Source organism: Mauremys mutica, chromosome 18, assembly GCF_020497125.1.
Source record: "Mauremys mutica isolate MM-2020 ecotype Southern chromosome 18, ASM2049712v1, whole genome shotgun sequence".
NCBI classification, from domain to species: Eukaryota; Metazoa; Chordata; order Testudines; family Geoemydidae; genus Mauremys; species Mauremys mutica.
In genome coordinates this window covers 19,756,933-19,782,143 of record NC_059089.1, presented here as the reverse complement: position 1 = coordinate 19,782,143, position 25,211 = coordinate 19,756,933, and the positions used below count along the sequence as shown (strand labels likewise).

The window sequence follows — 25,211 nt, the reverse complement described above, 5'->3', positions numbered from 1 at the left end:
AGAGCGCTGTCCAGAGCGGTCACAATGGAGCACTCTGGGCTAGCTCCTGGAGGCCAATACTGTCGAATTGCGTCCACACTACCCCAAATTCCACCCGGCAAAGCCAATTTCAGCGCTAATCCCCTCGTTGGAGGTGGAGTAAAGAAATCAATTTAAAGAGCCCTTTAAGTCGAAAAAAAGGGCTTCGTCGTGTGGACGGGTCCAGGCTTAAATCGAGGTAACACTGCTAAATTCAACCTAAAGTCGTAGTGTAGACCAGGCCATAGTCACAGAGTTTAAGGCCAGAGGGGACGACACATCATTTCGTTTGACCTCTAGTATATCACAGGCCACCACCACCACCCAGCATCTGCAGTCTTCATTTGTCTTGAATAGTACCAAGCATAGTTAACAAATGATAATAAATATTATTAATATATATATTAATCATTGTATAGTCAGCAAAGAGATTCCCTTGTGACTGTTCTTGATCAGTAAATGAAATGCCAAAAGGGCTGCATAAGTATCTACAGCCAAGAAAATGTGTAGCACTGGATCTTGTGCTTTGGAGTCTGGTGGGTTCCACCCCCATGGATGGAATTTGCACCCATGCTGAGTCCCGTTGAAGTCTGTGTGCCTCTACATGAGTGCAAAGGTCTCCCCATGTAGATGTGATTTTTGGATTAGGGTTAGGTGAATATCGAAGTGAAAGATACATCATCTGATGGGCATGATTTTGAAAATGGCAGTCATGAGCCTGTTTTGTAACTTAAGCCTTTTTGAACTTCGGATGCTAGGAAGATTCTCAGCAGTCTACAGGCTGCCGCTTTCTCAGTTTATAATTTGTTCTTGAGTCATTTGGAGATTGGTGCTTTTGAAAATGTACACAAAATTCAACAAAGTGACTTAGGCACTTTTGAAAATTACATAATCAATGGAATTATAGGATTCAGTTAGCAAGTTATTTCCCAGTAGAGGAGAGAATTCTGAAGGAAGTTGTTTAACATCATGAGCATACGACAAATCTTCTTAATCGCTGTGAGAGCATGATGGTTTTTGAGCGGATGCAGATGTGTTAACATTATTTTTGTTGTTAGTATGAAAATGTGTGCGATGTAACTGTTTGAGGGCACTAGGGTTAGTTTGATATTAGAAGGGGCACGTAGGAGTGGGATTGGTGACCATCTTAACTGTCTGATTGGGGAACTTTTTAAAGAAAAAAGTGTTGCATTGACAGTCCCCCTTTGAATTTGAGCACATTTTGGACGAATGTGTAAGATGTTGGACAACATTAAATAAGATAAATCAATGGGAAAAAGGACATGGAGGGGTAATAAAAAATATTCAAAGAGAAATTGATGTACTAAAGTGCTTAAGACTTCTGTTAGCCATCTATGAAATAAGGGCCAGACCCTGAACTGGTGTAAATTGACACAGTTCCATTGACGTCACTAGCATTCCATTGATTTACACCAGATAAGGAACATGCCCTAAGAGTTTATGTTTTGTAAAGGCCGATATAATTGAAGAAAGACAGGCTGAACATAATAAAGGGTTTGAGAGGCATGTGCAGAGAGGGCTGGGAAGATTGCAGAATGAAATCAAGAACGTGGAGGATAGGGAGGAAATATAAGGTCGAGTAGAGAAAGAATAGAGGATTGCTCAGAGAGTTAAGGTGATTCAGAAAGTTTTCAAGTTCGTAAGCAAAACAACGTGACTGATGTAGGACATGCATGAGATGGTGAAGGACATTTAGTGATGGAAGAAAGTTAAATTAATTGTGCACCTCATTATTGACAGAGGAATATGGGGTGAGCAAAAACATTTCTCAGAGGAAGCAGAAGGAATTTCAAAAGAAATCAGGATCACTATAGAGCCAGGAATAGAGAGATCAGAATTCCTGAAGCCTGATGGAAGCACAGGTCAGAATCAAGGAGGATTCATCCCTGAAAGAAAGAAAGAGGAGGGGTGGAGATCTGGCTTTAATCTGATCATGAGATTTGCACAGCAATGATTTGGATGATATATATTTTAAAGAGGGTACTGTTCAGTTACAGAAACTGGATCAGATATTGTAGTAATGGGCACCAAAATAAGAATTTAGATTATTACTATTTGTCTTACAGTTTCTGCTTTGAAGAACGTGAACAGGTCCAGTTGCAAAATCAAACCCTGTTCTCTGTACATGGGCATGAAGGTTCCAATAGGAAGAGATGCAACTCTCTAGGGCTTTAGGAAGGGTATAATATTGCATAGTTAATCCTTACATACTAATCCATCCTGTTTATTTGCTAACACTGAAGCAATCTAAAGCTCTGAAAAGGAAGCTCCAATGGGCAGACGAAGGCACACCTTCAAAGCAGAAACCCAAGTTGTCAGTATCCCCAATCAAGAAATGCACTAAGGAGGCTGACATCTGCGTGAAGGGAAATTTGTCATCAAAATCTCCTCCGAAGAAGCACTCGACTGACAGACAGAATGAGAGCCTACGCAGCAGACCTTTCATTAAGACATCTTGTCTGTTTAAAAACAACCCTAAGATTCCAGAAATTCACAGGTATTTTAAACAAAGAACCCCCCTTCCCCCCTAAAATGCGATTGATTTCTCACCCTTTTATGTATAAAGCATGAGGCTTTGTCCTTCCACCCCCCTGCTATGTACTTACAGTCTCATCATCCATCTAGGATGGTAGTTTTCAGCCATTTCTAGACCAGGATCCCCAACCCATGTACCGTGGTTCTAGCCAGGCTCCTCCCATTTAACAGTCTGGGAAGGTATAAGAACCCATGTAGATTAGAATGGAATAGAATAGGAAGGGCAGGGTGGTTGTGACCCCCATGCTGAGAGCCTCTGATCTTATAAGACAAAGATCCTGATTCTGCTTCCCCTGAAGTCATTAGGATTTTTGTCATGAAATTAAGTGGCAGGTGGAAGAATTGGACTGAAGGTTGGTTGGTATTTTCAAAAGACCCATGACAGAGAGTGGTCTCAAACCCCTCAGATAGACTGTACCTCTCCCTAGATTGATAACATTGTAGCATGGAGACCATCCTGGTTTAAAAGCTTTGCCCTATGGATTTAACCTGGCTCTAAATTGTTTTATTTCTTGATTGTCCTTTATGAATCCCATGCCCTTTGGTGGGGTAGGCCCTCAGGAGCTGGAGTATTGTAATAGGTTCCCTAGCTGCTGTTAACAATGTACTGACTAGGTAGTTTTCCTTCATTGCCTGTTGTCATGCTGGATTGTGAAAGTAGCCTTTAATGGGAGCCCTTGTAAAGAAAAAGCAGCATTAAGTAAGGAGTCAGATTCACTCTTGCTGTCTCCAGAAGGTGCAAATTACATTAGGATTCCACCGATAATGGGGGCTTCCACTGGAGGGAGCCCCACGGATGTGCTGAATCAGCATATTCCATGGCAGGCCTGACCATGTCCCTTCCCCAGGCAAATGTCTTGTTCCAGGCAGACTTTCTGCCACTGGGATCTTTGCATTGGAACCCAAGGTTGAGTCTCTTATGAATCTGGCCCGTAGCCTGTGGGTGATTGGAACTGTCTCACGTTGCTTTGGATTATTTCCCCTAACTTGCAGAGGTGGAGTGAAACAGGTGCAGGAAAAAGTTTTCACTTCAGATTCTTTCAGCCAGCTGGACCTCCATCCCCATCTGGTGAGTGCTAGACTGGCAACAAGGTCATTGTGTAGTGGTGTAAGGTGTGAGTTGTTTTAATGGGTCTTTGTTTGGGAGGGTTTGTGTTTTTATACTTGGAGATGAACTTTTGGAGGATAGTGAGACATGCTCCTTGTAGAAACTGCTCCTGGTGACTCAGATTAGCTCATTAATGATGTTACCATCTGAGGGCAGCTTTTGCGTCAACATCCCCGTCAGTACCCTTAGCTGTGCTCCATCCGACATCAGCAACCCACATCAGCACTACATGCAGATGCCATTTCAACCCCAGTAGCCCATACCCCCACCAGTCCCAGATCCATGTTTCTCAGCTAACACCAGGCCCAGCTGGCACCTGATCCCACTGCACCCAAACACCTCTCATGGTTTCATGTGGGTTGCAGACCAAAATATGTTGAGGATCACGCAGTGGCCATGATTTGGTAGCATGTCATGACCCGCCAGGATTAATAACATTCTGAGGGACTAGCAGGAATGCTTGTAGGACCAGTGAACTTTTCCAAGCACTTGCCTGGATTAGTGATCAGAAAGAGGGAGAGACTACCAGGCTTTGGGGTTTCTCCCTCTCCTGAATTGCAGAAGTCATGAAAGTGAGTAGTATAGCATTAAAATCTTTTAACGCTGTGTTTATCCCTTTAGATTTCCACAATAACCACTGTCTTGAAGATGGCTAGTATGACCAGGTAAACTAACCTGTATAAAATACTTTCCACTTTTGTAGCACCTTCCATTGAATGATCTCCAAGCCCTTTACAAATGTAATTAATTCATAAGCCCCCACAATTCCTGTGAAAGTCTACGGGAGCTGTGGGTGTGCTGCACCTCCAAAAATCAAGCCATAAAGTAACTTGATGTAGAGAGTCTTTGGCAGTGCTGGAAATGGAACCCAGGAGTCCTGGCTCTTGGGCTTTAACCACAAAATCATCCTTATTTCTATTTAGCATAAATAACACTTTTTTGTTGCTCTATTTTCACGAATCCCCATTTCTGAGGTAGTAATTTTCAGCAATAACTGGGAGAGCACCAAGGTTGTGTAAACCCAGGTACATGGTTTTGAAACAATTGAAGGGTTTTAAAACCTCACATCTTTATAAATACTTTGAGACTGAGTTGGTGCTTGTGTGTTCTTAATTTGTGTTATTTGTTACATAGTGTTCAGAAGCAAACTATTCCTGTGCTGCTAAAAGGCAAGGATGCACTGGTGAGGTCCCAGACAGGGTCAGGTCAGTATTTAATTGACAGTGTTCCTTACTCAGGTACAATATTGTTTGGATTCCGTATACTCAAACTAAGCATTACGTTCACCGGTTTCAGTTTGTGAAAATGATAGACTGACGACACTAGCTAGAGACAGGCAAACTATAGATATGGGGTGTGCAGATTTCTTCCATGCAGCTCTACCAGTGTATCTCAATCGTGACATGCATCTGTCAGCTAGTCCCAAACCCAAGGAACCCAGCAAAGGCCAAAGAGGAAGCCACACTCAAGGGGACCAGTGGATCCAGGCTGCACACACAGTCATATTTTGAATACCTGCTCAGTGTTTTGTGAGCAGCATCAAATTTTGCCGATTCACGTAGGTGGGGCTGGAAAGAGTATCACCACCTTTTTTCTCCCAGTCTGACCCCATGACCCATCACGCTTCCCATTTGAGGTTTCTGGCCTCTGACCTCAATTTAGGAGTGCTGGGATGTCTGTCTTTTCATGATGCACTTAAGAACATAAGAACGGCCATACTGGACCAGACCAAAGGTCCATCTAGCCCAGTCTCCTGTCTTCTGATGGTGGCAAGTGCCAAGTGTTCTAGAGGGAATGAACAAAGTGGGGCAATTTTGAGTGACCCACCTCTGTAGTCCCATCCCAGCTTCTGGCAGTTGGAGTTTCAGGGACATGTGGAGCACAGGGTTGCATCCCTGACCATCTTGGCTAATAGCCATTAATAGATCTAGCCTCCATTAACTTATCTAATTATTTTTTGAACCCAGTTATACTTTTTGGCCTTCACAGCATCCCATGGCAGTGAGTTCCACAGGTTGACTGTACATTCTTTGAAAAAGTACCTTCTTTTGGTTGCTTTAAACCTTCTATTAATTAAATTTGATTTCCCACCACTATTGAAATCTGCAATTTCTACCATTTTTAAAATGACATAAACATCTTGTTGTTTTTCTTACTAAGGTAAAACTCTTGCCTATGGCATCCCCCTTGTACAGTCCTTGCAAGGAATGAAGTCAAAAATACAGGTATGTACTATAGAAATAAGTGTGCTCTCTTTTAATTTTTAAAGCAATAAAAATAAATTACAGCTGGTGCACTGAGGTCAGTAGTGTCTCTTCTTGTTAGGATGGTTAAGCATCTTTCTCCCTATTTAGTTATGACAGTTTGGAATTTGGCCTACATGACCCTAGTACTCAGTAAATATAAAAGCAATATAAGAAAAATATTATGGGCTTTATGTTCCCCTACACTTAATGTAGCAAAGAGGGTGGGTGGATGGGCCAAAATCTCAAGGTGCGGCATAGGGGTAGGGAAATATCTGTGTAGCGGGAAAGATGGTTACATGGTAGATTTCCTCCACCACTCCTGCATAGCTACCTCTTTCCTTTCTGCAGCAATAAAGCCTGGATCCATGTTGCTGAAGCAGGAGGAGTCGGGGAACAGCTGCTTTATCCTACATGTTCCCTCTCAAGTCCATCAAGGGTTACCATGCTTAAAGCATTTGGAGGTTGTCATTTCTAGAAGCAGCAGTAGCTCCCTCTCCATGTCTTTTCAAAGTCTGGTGGGAGTGGTCAGCGTATGCCAGGAGGCTGGCTCCAGAGCATGGCAGTGGCTCAGAACTAGGGTGGAGGTCTGGAGACTTGCAAAGGCAGGTTCCTGGTATGCTTTCTCCTCTTTATGTCCTTGCCTTCATATACAGTATTTCAACAGCCTGTCCCCATTCAGATCAATATGTTGACCCAGGGGATGGTGCTGCAGATCCGTCCTCCTGTTTTGTGCCTCTTTAGGGTGTGACAAGGGGGATTTGTTCTTAAATTCTTTATGGGTTGAAATAATTGCAGAACAGCCTGGGTTGTCACTGTCTGTCCCTTGTGTGTCTGATTGTTTCTGTGCATCAGATAGTGTATTTCTGCAGACTAAGAAATAATATGTGAAATTGTATAGATCATATATAACAGGTGTGTGTAACATAATAAAATCTTAGCTACACAATGAGCATGGTGGATTTCAGAGTGCAAAAAAGAGAAGACCATCCTCAACTAATATTTAAAGGCTGTTAGCACCAGGGAGGGGAAAAAAGATTTGTTTATGATTATAAGTAGGAGTAATGGAATGACACTGTGCAAAAGCGAATGTAGGTCGAGTATCAGGGAAAAGCTTCCTAACAGAGCTCTGCCGTCTAGTAGAAATTCACTAGAAGCCTTAAGGGAAGTGATAGAATCTCCATTGCTTTGAGTCATTTCAAATTGGACTGGGCAACGCAGTGAGGGGGACAATCCTGCCTTGAATCCCAGTAGGATTGATTTCATGAGCTAATAGCCACCTCTGTCTTCTATGATTCTCTGAGTTCATGGTGCATTCTGCTCAATGGTTCTCTGTCTCTTCTTCTGCAGCGCAGTGATGGGCCTTATGCACTGATATTGGTTCCAACAAGAGAGGTAAGTTAAGTCGCCTTTTTTCTAAGGTTAGTGCTGGCATTTTAGTGTTGTGGTTTCTGTGACTTTCTCAGGCCCTGAGTATTTGGCTGTTGATTCCAGTAGGAGCAGGTTTGGGCTATTGGCAAGCCCAAGTGTTCTCGTGAGATATCTTAGCTAGTGAGAAGTAAGCTGGGGAGAAACATCCAAGTTTCCCCTTGTGTTTAAGAATTGGTTGGCAACGTTGGAAACTCCTTGGCTTAATATGTGGGAAGGGAGAAATTTGTCTAGCATGGGAAGGGAGAGTTTGTGAGTAAAATCAGTGCTGCAAACGCAAGAGTTTATACAGACATTCCTGTTGATTTTTAAAGCCCCTTTTCAAATCCATCAGTGAATGCACGGCAAACCAGGAGTTGGTTTGTTCTCTGAACTCTTATTTGATTTGTTTTATTTGCCTTACAAAGGCAATTTCAGAGCAGAGTATCAATGTTTTCCATATCAAACGCTAATAACTTCCATGTGGAGAATTGATCACAGGTAACTAGTTTTGGGCACAATGTTTTATGCAACCTGCACTGCAGTATCTCAGCTCAATTCTGAGAAGGGAGAAGGCTCTGAAGCTATTTAAAGATGCTCCGTGAATACAAAGCATGTTCGTAAGATGGATTAAAAGGTTGCTGTTGAGTACATTTTTAAAGTTAGTCTGTGATTACAATTGGTATTATTTTTACTTTCAAGAGTTTGTAATGGCCTCTTTGAAAGTTTGGCAAATAAATAATATTTAGCGCTTGCCCATGTTTCGTCAGAGGAATTCAAATAATTTTACCTGCATAAATAAGCCTCACTCATATACATGTGCAATGTGAGCTAGGTGGATATTACCCCCACCTTGCAGGTGGGGAAATGAAGTTGCAGAAAGATCATATGGCATGTCCTCAGTCGCACAGTGAGTCAGTGGCAGTGCTGGGATTGCAACCCACAAGTGCTGGCTGCCAGTCCACTGCTTTAACCTATGGTTTACACTCCCTTTCTCTAACAGTTTTCTCCCAGAAGAGATTCCATATTATCCCATACTGATTTTAGTGAAGGAAAACCCAGAATGCCTCGGATAGTTTCTTTCTTGTTTATCAGCATCAATGAAGATGTTAACAGAAATGTGCACAGCTCTGAGAACAGTGTTTATTAATTTGAACCAGCGGAGGGAGCACAAGACATTGTTTTTGTATAGGTCCAAAGCTAATAGAGGTTTCTTCCTTTTTGTTGGCTAATGAGTAGGATACTGGGTGGGGTATATATTTTTTTATTTAATAAAGATATTTAGAATTCTAATAACATACATCACCAGTTTTTAAGAGTCTGCAGAAAAATCAAAATTTTGATCTAAATTGTGTGACGCTATCCTTCTAATACAGACGTGTCAGACATCCATAAAACTTTATTTTCATCTATTGATATCTGCAGCTTGCACTACAGAGCTTTGATACAGTCCAGAAATTGCTGAAGGTAAGGATTTCATTCTTTTATTTCCTTCTCACTCCTTCCCGAGCCTTTTGCTTTGAGATGCTAAGCACCATCACTTCCCCTAAGCGCAATAGGGAGTTGAGGGGACTCAGTATGTAACAGGATTTCTGGTCCTTAAAATAAAGAATAAAACCAGTTCACTTTATTTTTAGCATTCAAGGGAAAGCCCAGCACATTGAAGCTTGATTTTTCCTATTGGATGTTTTCAACTATTCAGTGACTGCTGTGCTGATTCATTATAATACCCTAGGGAGCTAAATACGTATTTGATAAAGAAGAGTAATAGATATTAAAAATAGATTTTTTTGCAATGTTTTGTTTTTAGAGATGCCTGCCACTGCTTCAGAATTTCCATGGCTCTGAATGGGAACTCTTACGAGGACAGATGCCACTGGACTCAGATTGATGTTAGACAGAGAAGGCTCTGATGTAGTAAAATAGGCCTCAGGGAATCAGATAGCCACTTAACTGTGTGGGGAAATTGGAGACTTTCAAAGTGCTATGTTGGTTAAAAAAAAAAAAATTAATTTAATTTGGTTAAATTAACCCAAAGAAAATGATGATAAGACTAATAGAACGTCCCTCACAACAGCTTTAGTTTGCATGGTCCTGCAAACATATGTTGAACTTTACTTCCATGAGTAGTTCCATTGATTTCAATGGGACTACGGCCAGTGGTAAAGTTAAGCCTATGAATAAGCATGTGCAAGATCTAGGCCTTAGTCTCTGCCTTCCCATGCATTCAAACAGCCAGCTGATTCCCCAAGTCCTACCCCATCACCTACTGTCAAGGTGGTTTTTTTAAATTATATTAAAGACATTTTAAAAATACTTTACTCATTTTTTTCTTTGTAATTAGATGTCATAATTAGAAGATCTTTGATATTAAATTCAAATCTTTTTAACATTGGCCAATTCCATCAAGATCTAGAGCAGTTAAAGGTGACATTTCAACCGGGGCGGGGGGGGGGAGGGAGGGGAGAATTGGGCTCGGGCTCTTTTGTTTTCTTCTTTCTTATGTGTGACAAGTCATATCCATACAAGCAAGACTAAACCTTATTAAAATATAATCAGGGCCACTGCTTTGTTATAGTATGAGGGTCCAGTGTGGTAAAATTTGTAGTGTTGGTGTAGCTACATTTTCTGGTATAGCTAATTGGTTTGATTGGGTTTTTGGAAGGGCTTCCCATAATGATGAAGGGGTGGAAAGGCATTTCTGTAAAGGGCTGGCTGAATTCTTGTTGAAATGATTAATGCTGCTGGGATTTTATTGTGTTATTCATGAAGTGTTGGAGCACCTAGAACGTTAGATACACTCCTTTTAAGATATTATGTATGTATGTATTTATTTATTTATTTATTTATTATAAGTTTGAATGTAATGAATTATTGGAGATGGTATGCTGGACTAGATGGTCCAATGACCCACTCCATTAGGGCAGTTCTTATATTGCTACATGGCATGTAACAAGCTGAGCAGTGTTCTGGCCTTTAATTAACTACAAGATATGTATGCACAGCGTTAAAACTTATGTGCCATCTATCTTCCATGCCCCCTCTTGAATGAGGTGGACGGGGTGCATATGTGGTTTTCCTCTGTTAAAAACTGGGCTACGCTCGATTCTGCCGGAGATTAGGACCCCATCCAAGTCAATGATAGAACTCCTATTGACTTCGGTGGGGCTGGTATTTCACCTTGGGAGCCTTTATTAGCCCGATAACAAACCTGTATAAAGGACCTTTATTATGTTTCTTTATATTTTGCTTGGCTGTTGGAAGATTTTGCTTAAAAGGCAACAGGAAGAAATAGAATTGCAAATGGTCTTGGATCATTTAGGTTACACAGAGAGGAAGGGGAGACTTATTATATTATTGGAAGCGATGCAAAAATGATTGTATTTCCATCTTCCCAAACAACATTAGAAGCAAGTTAAATAGCTAGAATTAAATTTACCACTGATATTTAGCTGCAGGTGGTACAGTGCATGTGGGCTGTATCTGTTAGATCAACTCAGAAGCACAGCTATAAACCTGAGTTGCCTGTCTTTATGTCAAGAAAAATCAGTTTTGGATTAGTATCAGGCCTCTTCTTAAGACTACTTCATATAGGTCTTGGTTTACTCCCATTGTAGCCGTTTACCTGGATTGTGCCTGGCGTGCTAATGGGGGGAGAAAAGAGGAAGTCTGAAAAAGCCAGGTAGGAAGCCAACTTCTTAAAATTATATTTGGGGTCTACTTGTATCCTTTCATCTGTTTCTATTGCTGAGAGTGCCTTTTTACTGGGAGAGATGCTTGTGACCTGATCAAGTGGTGAACCCCCCCAGATCTTACACAGAACTAGTGACTGGGTCAGCAGGGAGCATTCACCTCCCTCAGTTAGCCCTAGTTTTAAAATGTTGTTGAGCCTTCTGATGAGATGATCCCTGTCGATGTCAGTGTTTTTCTTTCTCTGACAAACACCTATATTTGCTTAGTCTACAGCGCTGTCTGCAACAGGAGTGTATTTGCCATGGGAAGAACAGCAGGATTTTTTCCCCCCTACTGTTAAAATCTCGCCCTTTTTATTTAATTGCAAGCAAATAATCCTAAACAGTGTTCTTGCATGAGTGGATATCACATATATAAAAGCTGTGCGGGAACCAGCTCTTCCATTTTGTGGGAAATTCCATGATTTTGAAATTTGTTTTCGTTCTGAATCGGAACCAAACCAAAGACTTTCTAAATATTCTGCAAAACAATTTTCGAATGTTTTTTGTTTTGGATCAAAGTTTTATTTTGATTTTGACCCTTTTTTTAGTTTTATGTTGTTATTTATCATGTAAAGTAGATTTCAAAACAACTTTTTGTTTTGAAACAAAAAACTGAAGTGTTCTGTTATGAAAAAGTCAGAATGGAGCTTTTCAGCGTTATCAAAACCTTTCATTTCAATTTGTTTTCAAAATTTCCTCAAAAATCAACACTTTCCCACAGAAAGCTTTGAGTTAGATGAAAATATATTTTCCAGTGGAAATCCTTTCCATTGGAAATCCTTTTTACCAGCTGTAATATATACATGTACGCCCTGTGTGGTTAAAAATCAAAACTGGCTTTTAAAAAAAAAAAATATTTTGTAATGAACCGGCTACAATTAAATTTGCTGTAAGCTATTAAAATAATTTAACATTTAAAAAATATGCTGCTTCACTGAGCCCTCCTCAACTCTGAGTGAGTTAATACTGCTTTTTAAATTATATATAAAATCAAGAACAAAATGCATTTAATTTTTTGTGGTCCGCTTAAGCTTATAAATGTCACAGTCATGTTCTACATTAAGTATCTGTTTTATTGTCCATCTTTCGAATGAAGCAAATGCTGGTATTTACATTTTTTCCAGATGGAAGTATATGCAGTTTGTGTTGTGCAGAAAAGCTTTTGCCTTAATTACTTTTGGTTTCAGTTTAAGTAGCATGTGCAGAGGGAATGTTTTCTTCATTTGAATTAGTTCATTCAAAGTCGGGAAGCTGATTGGGAGTTGAAAACACAGGAAAGCTGGTTTTCTCCTCCAATCTATGAATAAAAAGCAGGTGGAAGACAAAGAGGTCTACTAATTCTAAACATCTGAAGGATGTGGTACCAGATGTTCAAAGGTATTACATAAGAACGGCCATCCTGGGTCAGACCAATGGTCCATCTAGCCCGGTATCCTGTCTTCTGACAGTGACCAGTGCCTCTGCTCATTCAGAGGGAATGAACAGAACAGAGCAGTTACTGAATGATCTATCCCCTGTCATCCAGTTCCAGCATCTGGCAGTCAGAGGCTTAGCCATCTTGGTTAATAGGCATTGACGGACCTATCCTCTAGGAGCTTACCTAATTATTTTTTGAACCCAGTTGTACTTTTGGCCTCAATGATACTGATAAGTGCCTTTTGGGGTTTTCAGATGCTGGATGCTGATTCTCTTTACTCCCATTGATTTCAATGGGAGTTAGGTGCCCAAACTGTGTCGGCACTTTTGAAAATCCCACTATGCGCCTATCTGCATCTTTGGGTGCTTTTGACAGTGCTGGAAGCTAACAGAGGAGCCAGCACTCTGATCACTTATGTACCAATCAGCCCTTCTCCCCTCCACAAGGCTGATTGGGGATATGCAAGCTAATTAACAGATCAGATTGGGAAGGCTGATGAACCATTAGCCCATCAGCCGAGGGCTATAAGAAAGACCTAGGGAGGAAGTAGTGGAGAGAGGACCTGGGCTGGCTGAGCCTGGTGTGTTCAGAGAGCTCAATAAGAGAGAGCCCTGTTCCTCTCTAGCCCTGTGGGAAAGGGCTAAAGGTGGCGAAGCGCTATAAATAATTTGCTGCACAAGACTGTATTGGGGTTGGTGATGGGAATGTAAATAAATCACATGAAGTTGCCTCTTACTGGACAGAGTCTGAGAAGTTTCTGGGGCACCAGCATACAGGGACAGAGCATGCCCCGTTACAGTGCCTACATACCTTTGAAAATCTGGCCTATGCTGATCAGAAATAATCCATCAGTTCACAAGCTACAGTTAATATTTCCTTTGTTTAAGAAACCAGTTTTAAATGCAGAGCTTGCTTTGATAAACTTGCTTTTTTTTCCTTGCTTTTTTTCAGCACAATTTTAAAATGCAGGTTTTGTGTAATTTTAGTTGAATTCCAGTTTCCATCCAAGTGCAGCTTGAAAAAATCACAAATTATCATCTAGTAAATAAGAAATGCATCACTCACCATTACCTAACATAATAAACCAAATAAAATTCAATGAAATGTATGTCCAGCTATAAAATTACTAAAGTAAATGTGTATAGAGATAGTGTACTCTTCTGGTTAGCAAAAACAAGTACCAAATTTAGTGTAAAAGCTATATTTCGTTGCAAATCAAGATATTTTAATCGTTACCAACCAGTGAGAATGAACTTTTTTTTTTTAAAGGAAATTAACTAAAAAGTACAAATGCAAGAGAAGATTTAAAATCAATTCTTTAAATTTAGGTTTCCTGCTTGCTGATTTAAGTCATGATTAACCGTGATGTTTTAAATCAATCCACCCTGATATAGGGGGTGTGTGGATATCTGTATTTTTATATTATTGTTTATATATAAGCAAATTGTGTGTGCACATATATTTATGCTCATCAGAGCCTCAAACCCCCATTATCTAAATTTATCACTGACGTAAGAAAAAAACTTGCATTTATCAGGACAAGACTTGAGAACCAGGAATGCCTGTGTTTTAATCTCTGACATTGGCTCACTTTGTGGCCTTGGGAAAGTTATTTAACCCTGCCTGTGTAAAATGGAGATTAAAATATTGACGTATCTCACAGGGGGTTGCGTTAATTAGCTGTATTTGTACAGCATTTTGAAGATAGAAAGCTCCATATTAGTGCCATGTATTATTTGTATTAATGATTGGAAATGAAGAGCTAGTGTAGTGAAGAGCGAAGTGAGCTATGATATGATAATACACATGCTGCTATCCAAGAATGGGAACTTCTGCAGGGTAAAGCTGAAAACTCCGATGCATCTCTTGCAAACTAGGGATGAGTTGTCCGTGGTTGCTTTTTAGCTGTGTGAAGCAGCTTCTCTTTAAAGAACTATAGTGTAATCCTGGCCCCACTGAAGTCAGTGAGTTCTGACATTGACTCTAGTGGGGATGGGATTTCTCCCCTGCATTCTGTGGGCTCCAGTTCCCAAATCCAGATCACTGCTATTACCAGATGAAGGATAAACTGTGAACTCTTTATTTCATTTAATCTAAACAGATTACGTAAAGGAATAAATATCCTCATTTCGACTCCTGGCCGCCTGGTGGATCACATCAAGTCCACAAAGTGCATTCACTTCAGTCGTATTCAGTGGCTGATTATGGATGAGGCCGACAGGTAAACTTTTAAGTGCTTAGACATTTGACATGGGTAATGAGAACCTCTACAGCTACATTAGATAATATATTCAATATTTTAAAAATAAGAGATCTAAACCATCCTGCTCCAGGGCAAAAACCAACCAACCAAGTGCCTGGGGTTTGGATGATATTTCCCCTCTGGGCAGGTTATTCTACAATTGTCCATTACAGGGATTCTTGCACCTTCTGACACATCTGGTGCTGGCCACTGTTGGAGATGGGATACGGGACTAGATAGGCCACTTGTCTAATCCACTATGGCACGTCCTATATTCCTAATTGGCTCATGTAGCCTTGAGTCTTCTCTTTTCCTCTCTCTTCCCATAATGTCTTCTGTGGTCTCCATCTATTTGCAGGATCCTGGACTTGGGCTTTGAGAAGGATGTGACCGTGATACTCAATGCTTTAAATGCAGAGAGCGAGAGGCGGCAGAATGTCCTGCTCTCAGCCACGCTCACAGAAGGTAAGTTATAGACATAGTTGCTAGAGTTAGGGGTGCTGGGGGTGCTACCGCACCCCCTGGCTTGAAGTGGTTTCCATCATAGATCAAGTTTAGAGTTTGGTTCAGTGGCTCTCAGCATCCCCACTATATAAATTGTTCCAGCACCTCTAGTTATAGCGCATGCCTAGACCATGCCTCTCTCTCAGATCACACATCTCTCATGTATCGAACATTGAAGTTTGATGGAATGTGTTGCCAATTTCTTGAAAACGTTACACCTACATCAACTTCAAGCCGACCTCTACTGCTCCTCTAGAACAGCATGTGTTGCTCTTGAGGTGCACGTCTTTACCCTACTACATTAATACTCAAGGAGACATAGAAGAATGATTTCCTACAATTTACTCACAGAGAAGCTTCTGCTTCGTGTGTAATGGATTTTGTTTGGTGCAGGAGTAACAAGGTTGGCCGATATCAGTTTGCATGATCCAGTGAGCATTGCCATTGTGGAGGAAACCTGGGACAGAACCACACCAGAGCAGGAAGCCATTGGTTCACCAGCCCACATGGAAGAGGGTGGCTTTGCCATACCGGAGAAGCTCAAACAGCATGTGGTGGTGGTTCCCAGCAAACTGAGGCTTGTCACGCTGGCAGCTTTTATCCTGGGGAAGTGCAAGGTGAGGTTCCATTTGTGTTGTATTCACGCCTGATTAGAGGGAAGTGGTTCATGAGCATTTCTACCTCCTATTTTTCTGTAGGGTCACGCAACGGAAAATGAAAGCGAGTAGCAGATGGGATTGTGTTCTGGTGCATAAAACCCAATGGCCAAAGTCATCCCATGTTCGCCTGATTTTGTCTGTGAGCCAAATCCTGAGCTCCTTCCTTGGGCTAAGCTTCCACTGAATCCAAGTCTTGTGTGTGTGTGTTCTCAAGGGATCTGGGGTTGGGAGCCAGCTCTACATATACAGTTTACACACACACACTGAGTCCCATTTGGAAACACGAATACCTAAATTGCATTGTGTTCTGATGATGATCAGACTTGGGCTCAATCTAACCTCTTCTGGTCAGGAGTTGTGGACCTAGGGGCCTTCCACTGAGAAATCCCTTATTTCAGCTCCCAAAGATCCCAGCCTAGGCTCTGTCAGCTGTAGTGTTCCTGTGGCATACAGCTGTCTCAGAGAGGGGCATTGCCTGGTCCAAGGCCATCAAGGGATCTGTATTCAGAAGTGAACTAGGAGCCAGAGGAGTGTGCAGGATGCCAAAGTGGGGTGTTCTCCTCTGTCTTCCTAGCTCAACAGGGAGGCTCCTGTGTGGGATGTGAACTTTTGTTTTTAGCGGCCAGTTTATGTGCCAGCATTTTTAATGTGTCCGTTTTCGGCTGTATTAGAAATTGGGGTCATTTGGTGATCAGAGAATCGTCAGAGGCTTATAAACATGGCCGTGTGCGTGTTCTTGTTCTCCCTGCAGTTTGAAAAACACCACAAGATGATCGTTTTTTTCTCCAGCTGTGAGCAAGTGGAGTTCCACTACAAGCTCCTCCTGAAAGTCCTGCTGGGAGGCCAAGAGGCTGAAGAACCTGAATGTTTGCCACTCTCCTCTTCACACTTAAAGTTCCTGCGACTACACGGCAACATGGAACAGGAGGTGAGCACCGCTGAAAAGTGTGTTAAAAGTGGAATGGGCTGAGGATGGTCCTCATTTGCCCCCCACCCTAATCTCCTACCCCACAGGAAAAGTGGTTTCACATCTGTTTTTTTTTCCACAACCACCTTCCAATTACTTGACTGGGGTAAAACTGGTACATCATAATAATACCAATACCTCGGTCTTATATCTTCCCTTTGATCAGTGGCTCTCAAAGCACTTTACAAAGGAGGTCAGTATCATCATCCCCTCTGGTACATGGTGCTAGGACTGGAAAGTTGTCACTCACTGTGCTGTTGAATCTATGCAGCTGTGCTTCTAGACACGTTATGGGTTCTTTATATCCAAGGGATCACATGGTGGAAACAAAACACTGGTGAAGGGGTCTACAGATGCTGTCTTGCAACAGAAACTTCCTCCTCCTCCTCCTCCTTTTCTGATTCCAGCCCTGGTCAGCTCTCTTTAAGTGTGACAACGTGCTCCAGCAGGTAGGGCACAGGTATGGGAGTCCGGAGACTTGGCTTCTATACCGGACTCTGCCAGTGATCGATTGTGTGACTTTGTGTGAGTCGTTTCACCTTGGGGGGGCTTCGGTTTCCCCACGCATTAATGCGAACAGTGATCCACACCTGCGAAGCGCTACAGAAAAGCTGTGCTGTTGTTTCAGCGTGCTGATGCAGTCACACAATGTTTCCCAGTGGACAAACTTTGTGTGCCTACGTTTTCAGCTTTCTGAGGTCGGCAGGAAAGTGCTTCGACTAACAAAGGAAATAATCTTACAAATAACGTTTATTATAAATAACGTTTAGGACTCGGTCAGCCAGTGTATCGACTAACAAGTTGCTGGCCCCATTCTTCTGGAGCTGAGCAGACTGGCTTTGGCTGCAAAGAACAGTCCCGTGGGAGGGAGTTGTCTGGCAGGGGATTGTATTACACCAACCCAACGAAAGATCACCTAACAAAGGCGACTGGTGTGTGGGTGGTGGACACGCAGGGCCTGGCTGACCAGCTGATTAGAATGGGATTTGATCCAGAAGGAAGTGAGAGGCCAGGAGAAGCGTGTCAGTTTCTGCTGTGAATGTTCATTCTCTCTTAGTAGGAGAGTGAAACGCGTGAGCCATTATCTTTGAAAAGTCAGCAACCCTCTTTCCTGCCCCTCTCCCAGGGGGAGAGTCACTGCCCTGCCCTGAGCAGCAAGGCAGAGATGGCAAATGAACAGTGCTCATTTGAGGAGGCAAGAGGGGAAGAGCCGTTGTTTTTCTCACTCATTCCCATCCTGCCGAGACCAGGAACATGTGCTGCACTGTCCTGCAGTCTGGCCTTCCCTCAGCCTGCCCGCCTGAGAGGGAGCAGGCCTGGTCTGGTCCGGCTCTGCCCCAACCAGCTGTTAAGGCAACAGAACGCCACTAAGTAGCTGGCATCAGGGGAAGGGTTTTGCCTTTTTAGTACCCAGTGTGTAATTAGTGCTTGATGTCTTCAAATTAAGAGCATTAATGGAGCTAAATTGTGGATCCCATATGGTACTGCTGAGCACGGCTGCTGTCCGTGTCAACAAGATGCAGCGCGTTCTTTTCTTCCGCTTTTGTTGGGAGAAGGTTGGGCATGTCAGAGAGGCCCAGGCTGCTATTGTCCTTCCTCAGAGCAGAATGATATGTCCAGCCGGGGGGCAAATGGGTAAAGATTCCACAGACGTCTCTTTCATCTAGCCCTCTGCTAGAAATAGACCTATATTCCTAGGGATCAGAGTTGGAACAAGGCTTGGAGCATGGGGGCAGTTTTACCTTGCGGGGCGGGGGGGGGGGGACTGCTGGCAATAGATACCAAAGAGAAGTGTGATATTCTTGAGGCTAGAGACAGCCTGAGCTAGAGAAATGGAAAGAGGTGAGATCTAAGACAACTCAGGAAAGTAGATTGGGACGTGTTCACTGACTTCCCTCAGCTGAGCAGAGAGGGCGAGCTGGCGGAGGGTACAGGAAATTAAAGCATTAGCCTTTTGCCTCTGGAGACCTGGGTTCAAGGATTGCCTCGTGTGGGTTTGATGGGGTGATGTAAGTCAAAGTCCCTGTTTATTTCACAAGAAAATACAGTGTGATTGGGTCAATAAACAGCGTCTGTTCAGGAAAGGCCCAGGGCTGGGATAGCAAAAGGTTCTGCAGGTAGAGCGGCAGGTGAATTGGTAGAGCTGTGTCAGGTCTCGGCAGAGCTGTGTGAGGTGATATCAGATGAGCCCACGTTCCAAGCTCTGTTCGGGTGAGAAACGTCTCTGGTGAGAATTCAGTTTCTCTGGCCCAGGACTTGGTGACAAGGCTAAGCTGCTTCCCCACATGCGAGCGTCTTCCTGGGGATGCTGATGGGGGAATGGCAGGGAGGGTCTCGCTTTAGAGTGGGTTCGAGAAAACGTTTCATTCAGCTCAGCAGTTGATGATTCTAATACTTAAGCCCCCCAAGATGTGAGTGCTGCATGGATTGTGGGGGGTCACTGTGACAGTGCTTTAACTCAACTTGACCACTAGGGGGCACCTCATAGACTCTCCCAGGCAGAATTATTTCTAAGCCAGCAACTAGACCTGTCTCCCTCTAGTCCAACATAAACTACTATTTCCTTCTTTGGTGGGTCCTTTTCCCACAGAGTCAGGTGATCCTTTTCACCATACTAACATCACCCCCCTGCGTCTTCACAAGCCCTTGGGATATTGGCCATCTTGAGTTGGGCGCATCCATTTGGGCCAGCACCAGACGCTGCACTTTCCTTGATGGTGTGATAGTCTTTACTGTGTGGAGTGACACCACTACTGCCATAGATTTTTTCACTTCCAAATCTCCTGCGGTGCTGGGATGGAGCCATAGAATTCTGCCCACTTCTCGAAGCGGGACAGAAACGATGGAAGATGAAGAGGGTTTAAACATAAACTGTTAAATTTTCTTTATTTGCTTTACAACAGAGTATAAACATGTGCTGTGTTTCTTTTATTCTCTAGGAAAGGACAGCAGTGTTCCAGGAGTTCTTACCATCCAAGACAGGCATCTTACTTTGCACTGTAGGTAACGTAGAATGTAACATGCAAAAGACTATATGGGTCTTGATCTGGGAGGCAGTATTGTCTACTGGTTAGAGCAGATGACTGGGTGATAGGAGACCTTGATCTAATCCCGACTCTCTGGGGAAAGTCATTTATCTGCTGTATGCTGAAGTTTCCCTCACCTGAAGAATAGGAACTCTACCGCTCTTTGTAAATTACTTTATGATCCTTGCATGGAAGGCACCATATGTAAAGTGTCTGTATACCTGCATGTCTTGGAAAATGTGTCTTTCCGTGGCAACTTGCCCTACGTGTGCAGTAAACGAAAAGCTGTCCTGACTTGATGACTATCCCAAGGTTAAGGACACAAACATGCAGGGATTAAAGGGAAGACCAGCCAGAGGACTACTTCATTATAAATGTGTTTTGCTTTGTTGCTATCCATGGCTTGCCCTTCAAGCTTCCTTCAGGGGTGGGGAGGGGAATTGCCATGCTCTGCTGAAGTTTGCTGGCACCCTGGTGTAGATGTGGCACCTTCCACTTCTAGCTTCTGACCCGTCGGTGCCACAGCTAGCCTGCTGCAATGGTGCAGAAGGCTGCACGATTTGCTCTCTAATAGTGGCAGCTGTTGATCTGAAAACGTGTGAATCTTGGTGATTTCGACACACGGCAAACTTGTAAATTACAGTGATCGGGAGTAATTAGAGCCGAGAAACCCTCTCCAGCTCTGAAATTACTCTCGTTGCTGTGACGCGTTGTTCTTAAAGGAAAAAGGTGGCAGGTTTGTGGGGTGTGTAGTTTATTGTATGGTATGTAAAAGCCATAGTTTGCACTGGGATTACCAAGCCTGCCTAGAGGAGCCTTTGACTCGCCGTCTTGCTTCTCCCAGATTGTGGCACCTGCAAAATGTGCCCATCTGATGCTAGTCCAGGCCCTAGGAACCCACTTCCGTTTGCTTGACCGTGATCAAGTCACAGTACCTCAGTTTCCCCTGACAATATCGAGAGATTATTTATCTACTGCGACATGAGGAGGGCTGTAAATCTTATTAATTCACTGATGTTTGTAAAATACTTTGAAAGTAATACCAGGTAATGCTAAATACTACATCACTGTTATTTACTAGAATCTGTGCTCATGCTATAAATTAAAAGTATTTTCAAGGAAGTAGCTCATTACAGGCCAACTGCAATTCAGAAAGCAGCATGCAAGGCTGGGTGAAGGTTCAATGGGTAGTAAATGTAGGTTTGCTAACAACATATTGCTCCATTTTTCTGCAGAAGTGCAGATGGGACATAAACACGTTGTCTCTTCTCTGTGGCGTATGTTCAAAGTTATTGAGTCTGTAGTTTTGGTCCCTCCATCCCCCATCAGTGCACAAATTCAGATCTGCTTTAACTGGATGGATGAAGTGCCAGGGCAGTGAGCTGCAAAATCCACCCACAGAAGTTAGGGAGCATTATAATGAGCATGGTGCAGCTGTGCAAGTGCACCTCATTCCTGAATTTCGATACATTCCCACCTCTTCTGAGCCGGTCACATGGCGCAAAGGGCTGGTTTGAAAATTCCTTTTCACTTGGAACTTGATCCCGGTTTGGAACCCAGAATCCGCAGAAATGGAAAGCTGGTGGCTTAACACTCTTCCTCCTGCTAATCGTTGTGCCGTGGTTTTAGCTGGGTGATTCTCCACATCTAAGACCTGCAGTGCATACCAAATGCTGTACCCGATCACGCCAGGGCACAGCAGTTGGTGGTGGGTGATTCTGCTTCCTTAAAACAGCCTGTTGCTTTCTAGTTATGTGCCGCGATCAGCTTTAGCACAAATCTGGACAAAGGCAGTTGGAGGACTAGGCTGTTTTATAAACAGGAGCGGTTCCTTGGTTTGTGGCCTGCTTTGTTCCTTTGTCTCAAGCCATGACTAGGCGGCTGCAGGAGTATGTCTCTGGGCTGGGGATCTTTAGTTAAGTACATTTATACTCAGCATGGACCCTTTATAAACAGCTGAGAAGTTGGTGTTGGTTCCTTGGGCTCACAGGATCCAGCTGCAGTGGGGCTGGGTGGGAAGTGAGAGAACGGGAAGATTCAGTTACCTTCTTCCCAGGTAGAAGTAGAGAGCAGAGACTGAGCCTTGGACAAAGAGATGGAGATGATTCAGTTTGCCAGGTACTGCAATTTGCCGGGTACCTACTCCTGGAAGAGACAGTTCAACAGGAAACTGGACTGGGAGAGGAGACGCAGTCTACGACAACCTCTTTACAAGATACTTGGCTCTTGGGAGCAGGGTGGGGACAGACGGGAAATTAAATAAGACGAAGGGGAACAGAAAGAAAGATACTCGTGGGACTCCGGAGACCTGGATTCTGTTCCCTCTTCTAGTACAGCCGTCCTCTGCGATCCTGAGGATGTCAGAGGGCTTGTCTGTATGAACACGTAGTCTGTGGCAAGCCGGGGTACAAATCTACCCTGCACTAGGCTGCTGAGCACTAACTGTCCACGTGGACACTGCTGCTGCACCCTAACGGTTCCCTAGTGCGCTTTGACCTACCCCGCCGTGAAACGGGAGTTGATTAAAGCACACGAAGGAACTTTTAGCGTTTAGCTGCAGGATCCACATGGATCCTTAGCATGTGCGGACTAGTGCAGGGTCAAGTCACACCCCAGCTTATCACAAATGAAGTGTTTGCACAGACACGCCCTTCGTCTCTCTGTGTGCCTCACTGCCCTGTCTGGAAGTTGTGGGCCATATAAATACCTTAGGGAAAGAGAGACACTTAGCACTATTCCTGAACTGCAGGTGCCACCTAACACAGACGTCCCCGGGGCAGCCAGGAAATGTGCCTGCCTCCTGCCTACTAGTTCATTGCTCTGTCTGACAGCCGGTGCCTTCCATAAGTTGTCGTTCCCTGACTAGCAGTGAAAATGTTTCACGTGGGGGAGTTCCCAGCCCCTTTACTACAAAGCCCTCTATGTGCTTTGTACCCGTAAGGTGCCAGGTCTTGCTCACTAAACACAGGCTTATGTTACTTAACAAAGAGATGTGTGGGGGGGGAAATCCCTCCTCTTTCTTATTTCTCTGTGACTCTGGCATCTCTCTCACTCATCTTTCCACGGTGGCAGTCCCTGGGATGCTCTGTTTCTTTTATTATTTATATAATATAATTTTTTATTTTTTTGTGCCATGCAAAGTAGGCTGGCAAACAAAGACTAGAGAGGCTGGGACTCTCCAAGGGTTTCCTGCAGCTAAAGTTCTGCTCAGCTTCCTTTGGGATGTGCCTTTTAAACAAGTTCATCTCTTCCAGGGAGAGAGGAAAGATCATTTGGAGATTGTTTGCTGTTTATTCAGTCACGCTAACTCATCTTGCCAGTTTTCTGGCGGCCCCAGCCAAGAGCTTTCGCCTCTGACAGCTTCTGTGCTCTCTCTTTCCTCCTCTGATTACGCAGCCCAATCTGTCACCCTGCCGGTGGGGGTCTCTACCCTGCTGATGGCTTTCCACACTCGGCAGTAATGACTTTTGGCAGGCCGGGTAGGCACGATAGCTCCTTCCCCAGCTCGGAGAGCTGTTCGGCCCTCTCTCCCTGTTAGCTAAAGCACTTTGTGAGGTTCTTTGGTAAATAAATGAGTCATTTTAATCCAACTGACAGCCTGGCACCTGAGCAAGCTGCCTTCCATCTGTACTTCCAGGCCTCATGTAGGCAACCAATTGTCAAGCCCAGGGTCTTCAAGACCTCGCCATTGAGTGTCTTTCAAAAGCGACTTTACTGATTTCTTTCACCGTCATTAGGTTGCACAAGAGCGACCGAGTGAACCGAGGCCCAAGCAAAAGTTTCATGTCCATCTGTAACGTTTTGTGGCAATTCACCTTGTTTAGCTTCCTCAGTCACTTCCCCGACCCCTCACCCTGCCACAGGCAACTAACACAATCTGGTGACAAGAAATGGTGGAATTTCTGCTCTCACCGATTTCAGTGGTTCCCCAGGCTGGATAAGTCCTGATGCCATGCCCTTCTGCGGCTTCCAGTCTAGCTGCAGATGGGATCAGATGAAACACGCATATACGGCTTCTGTGATTTTTTTCCTTCTTGCTCTATTGCTGTTCCTTTCACATTGTTCCTGTAAAATAGCCTCCTTGTTCCTTCCACTCCCAGCTGGAAGGCCCATCGCTGTTGAGAGGCAGTGCACTCAAGCACCAGGTGGGAGGAGGAGCTCCTGGCTTGGGCCAGCAGGGATCCCTACAGCTGATTAAGGAGTGGTGTTGATAGGCTGCAAAGGGCATTTTCTCGCTTGTGTCATGTGCCTTGGAAAAACTAAGGGAAGCATTAAATGGAAGATCCTCTGGACTTCCTCAGGGAGGCAGAATAGTATTTTCTCACCTCTAATCCCTGGGTCTCCGTCGTTTCCACTAAAGATGTGAAGTTAAGAGCCAGATTTTCAGCCCCAGCCTCTGTTTTTGCAGGAGCAGTTCTTGTGCCCACAAATAACTGCGGTCTCCTTTTTGCACTCACTGAGTTGCAGGCCTGGCTCTTCGTAGCTAAGTGATAGCTACCTGGTTGTGTTTCAGATCAGCTGGGTAGAGGTGGAATTATTGATATTTGCACCAGCAGTTTCTTTGGGGCTCAAAAGCATGGGGATAGTTACTTGTGGGCACAAAACTCCACCTGCAGTAATGGAGGCCACGTGCAAATCTGGCCCTAATTGTACTCAAGGCCGCCAGGAACGGGTTCAGGCCCTGGAGAAAAACATTTTTTGGGCCCCCCAGCAAGGGCGGACTGGCTAAACAGGGCCAACGAAGCCGGGCCCCGGGGCCCCTTCCAGACCGGGGCCCCGGTAATTTTTACCGGCTCCCCCCGCCCCCTCGTTGGCCCTGATTGAACTAGAGATGATATCAGCATGTTCATTACTGACATGCATTGTACTGTGCCTGGTGTGCTTCAACTCATTGAGTTTGGCAGCGTATCTAGTTATAAAGTGGACCGGGGCGAGTCGACGCTCATTCTCATATCTCTGTTGAGTGTGGTAAATCCCACTTCTATTAACTGGGTCTTAAGAATGGAATCGAATAGCTGGGTGGAACTGAAGGAGTTGGTGAAATCAAATTTAAACCTCATTGACTTCACTGATGCCAGGATGTCACCTCTGGAGCATTGAGAACAGCTAAACGTGACCACCTAGTTTAGTCAGTGCTTGTAAAATGGATCTTTATCCCCACAGGTCTGTAGCTCTGTCTGGTACCTCCCCAGTGGAGATTCCCAAAAAATATTTTATGAAGGTTCATGAAGTAAGAATCTCATCGAATATAGGGTGTCCCAGCAGCAGAAGGCGAGTAGGCTGAGCGTTCTACCTCCTAACTGTACTGTGCTGCTGTCACGTTACACAGT

General features: G+C 43.8%; 1 protein-coding gene across 3 annotated transcripts in view; it reads left to right on the top strand.

Moving 5' to 3' along the window:
* The window catches only part of DDX31 (DEAD-box helicase 31), a 70,131-nt gene that overhangs the window by 5,355 nt on the left and 39,565 nt on the right, over positions 1 to 25,211 (top strand). For all 3 annotated transcript variants that reach the window (XM_044992454.1, XM_044992453.1, XM_044992456.1), the window contains 13 exons: positions 2,283 to 2,536; positions 3,568 to 3,643; positions 4,304 to 4,347; positions 4,817 to 4,887; positions 5,843 to 5,907; positions 7,276 to 7,320; positions 8,758 to 8,799; positions 10,950 to 11,014; positions 14,585 to 14,704; positions 15,084 to 15,190; positions 15,623 to 15,846; positions 16,640 to 16,816; positions 19,795 to 19,854. In XM_044992454.1, coding sequence (XP_044848389.1) covers positions 2,283 to 2,536; positions 3,568 to 3,643; positions 4,304 to 4,347; positions 4,817 to 4,887; positions 5,843 to 5,907; positions 7,276 to 7,320; positions 8,758 to 8,799; positions 10,950 to 11,014; positions 14,585 to 14,704; positions 15,084 to 15,190; positions 15,623 to 15,846; positions 16,640 to 16,816; positions 19,795 to 19,854 — 1,350 coding nt within the window. The remainder of the gene's footprint in view (positions 1 to 2,282; positions 2,537 to 3,567; positions 3,644 to 4,303; positions 4,348 to 4,816; positions 4,888 to 5,842; positions 5,908 to 7,275; positions 7,321 to 8,757; positions 8,800 to 10,949; positions 11,015 to 14,584; positions 14,705 to 15,083; positions 15,191 to 15,622; positions 15,847 to 16,639; positions 16,817 to 19,794; positions 19,855 to 25,211) is intronic.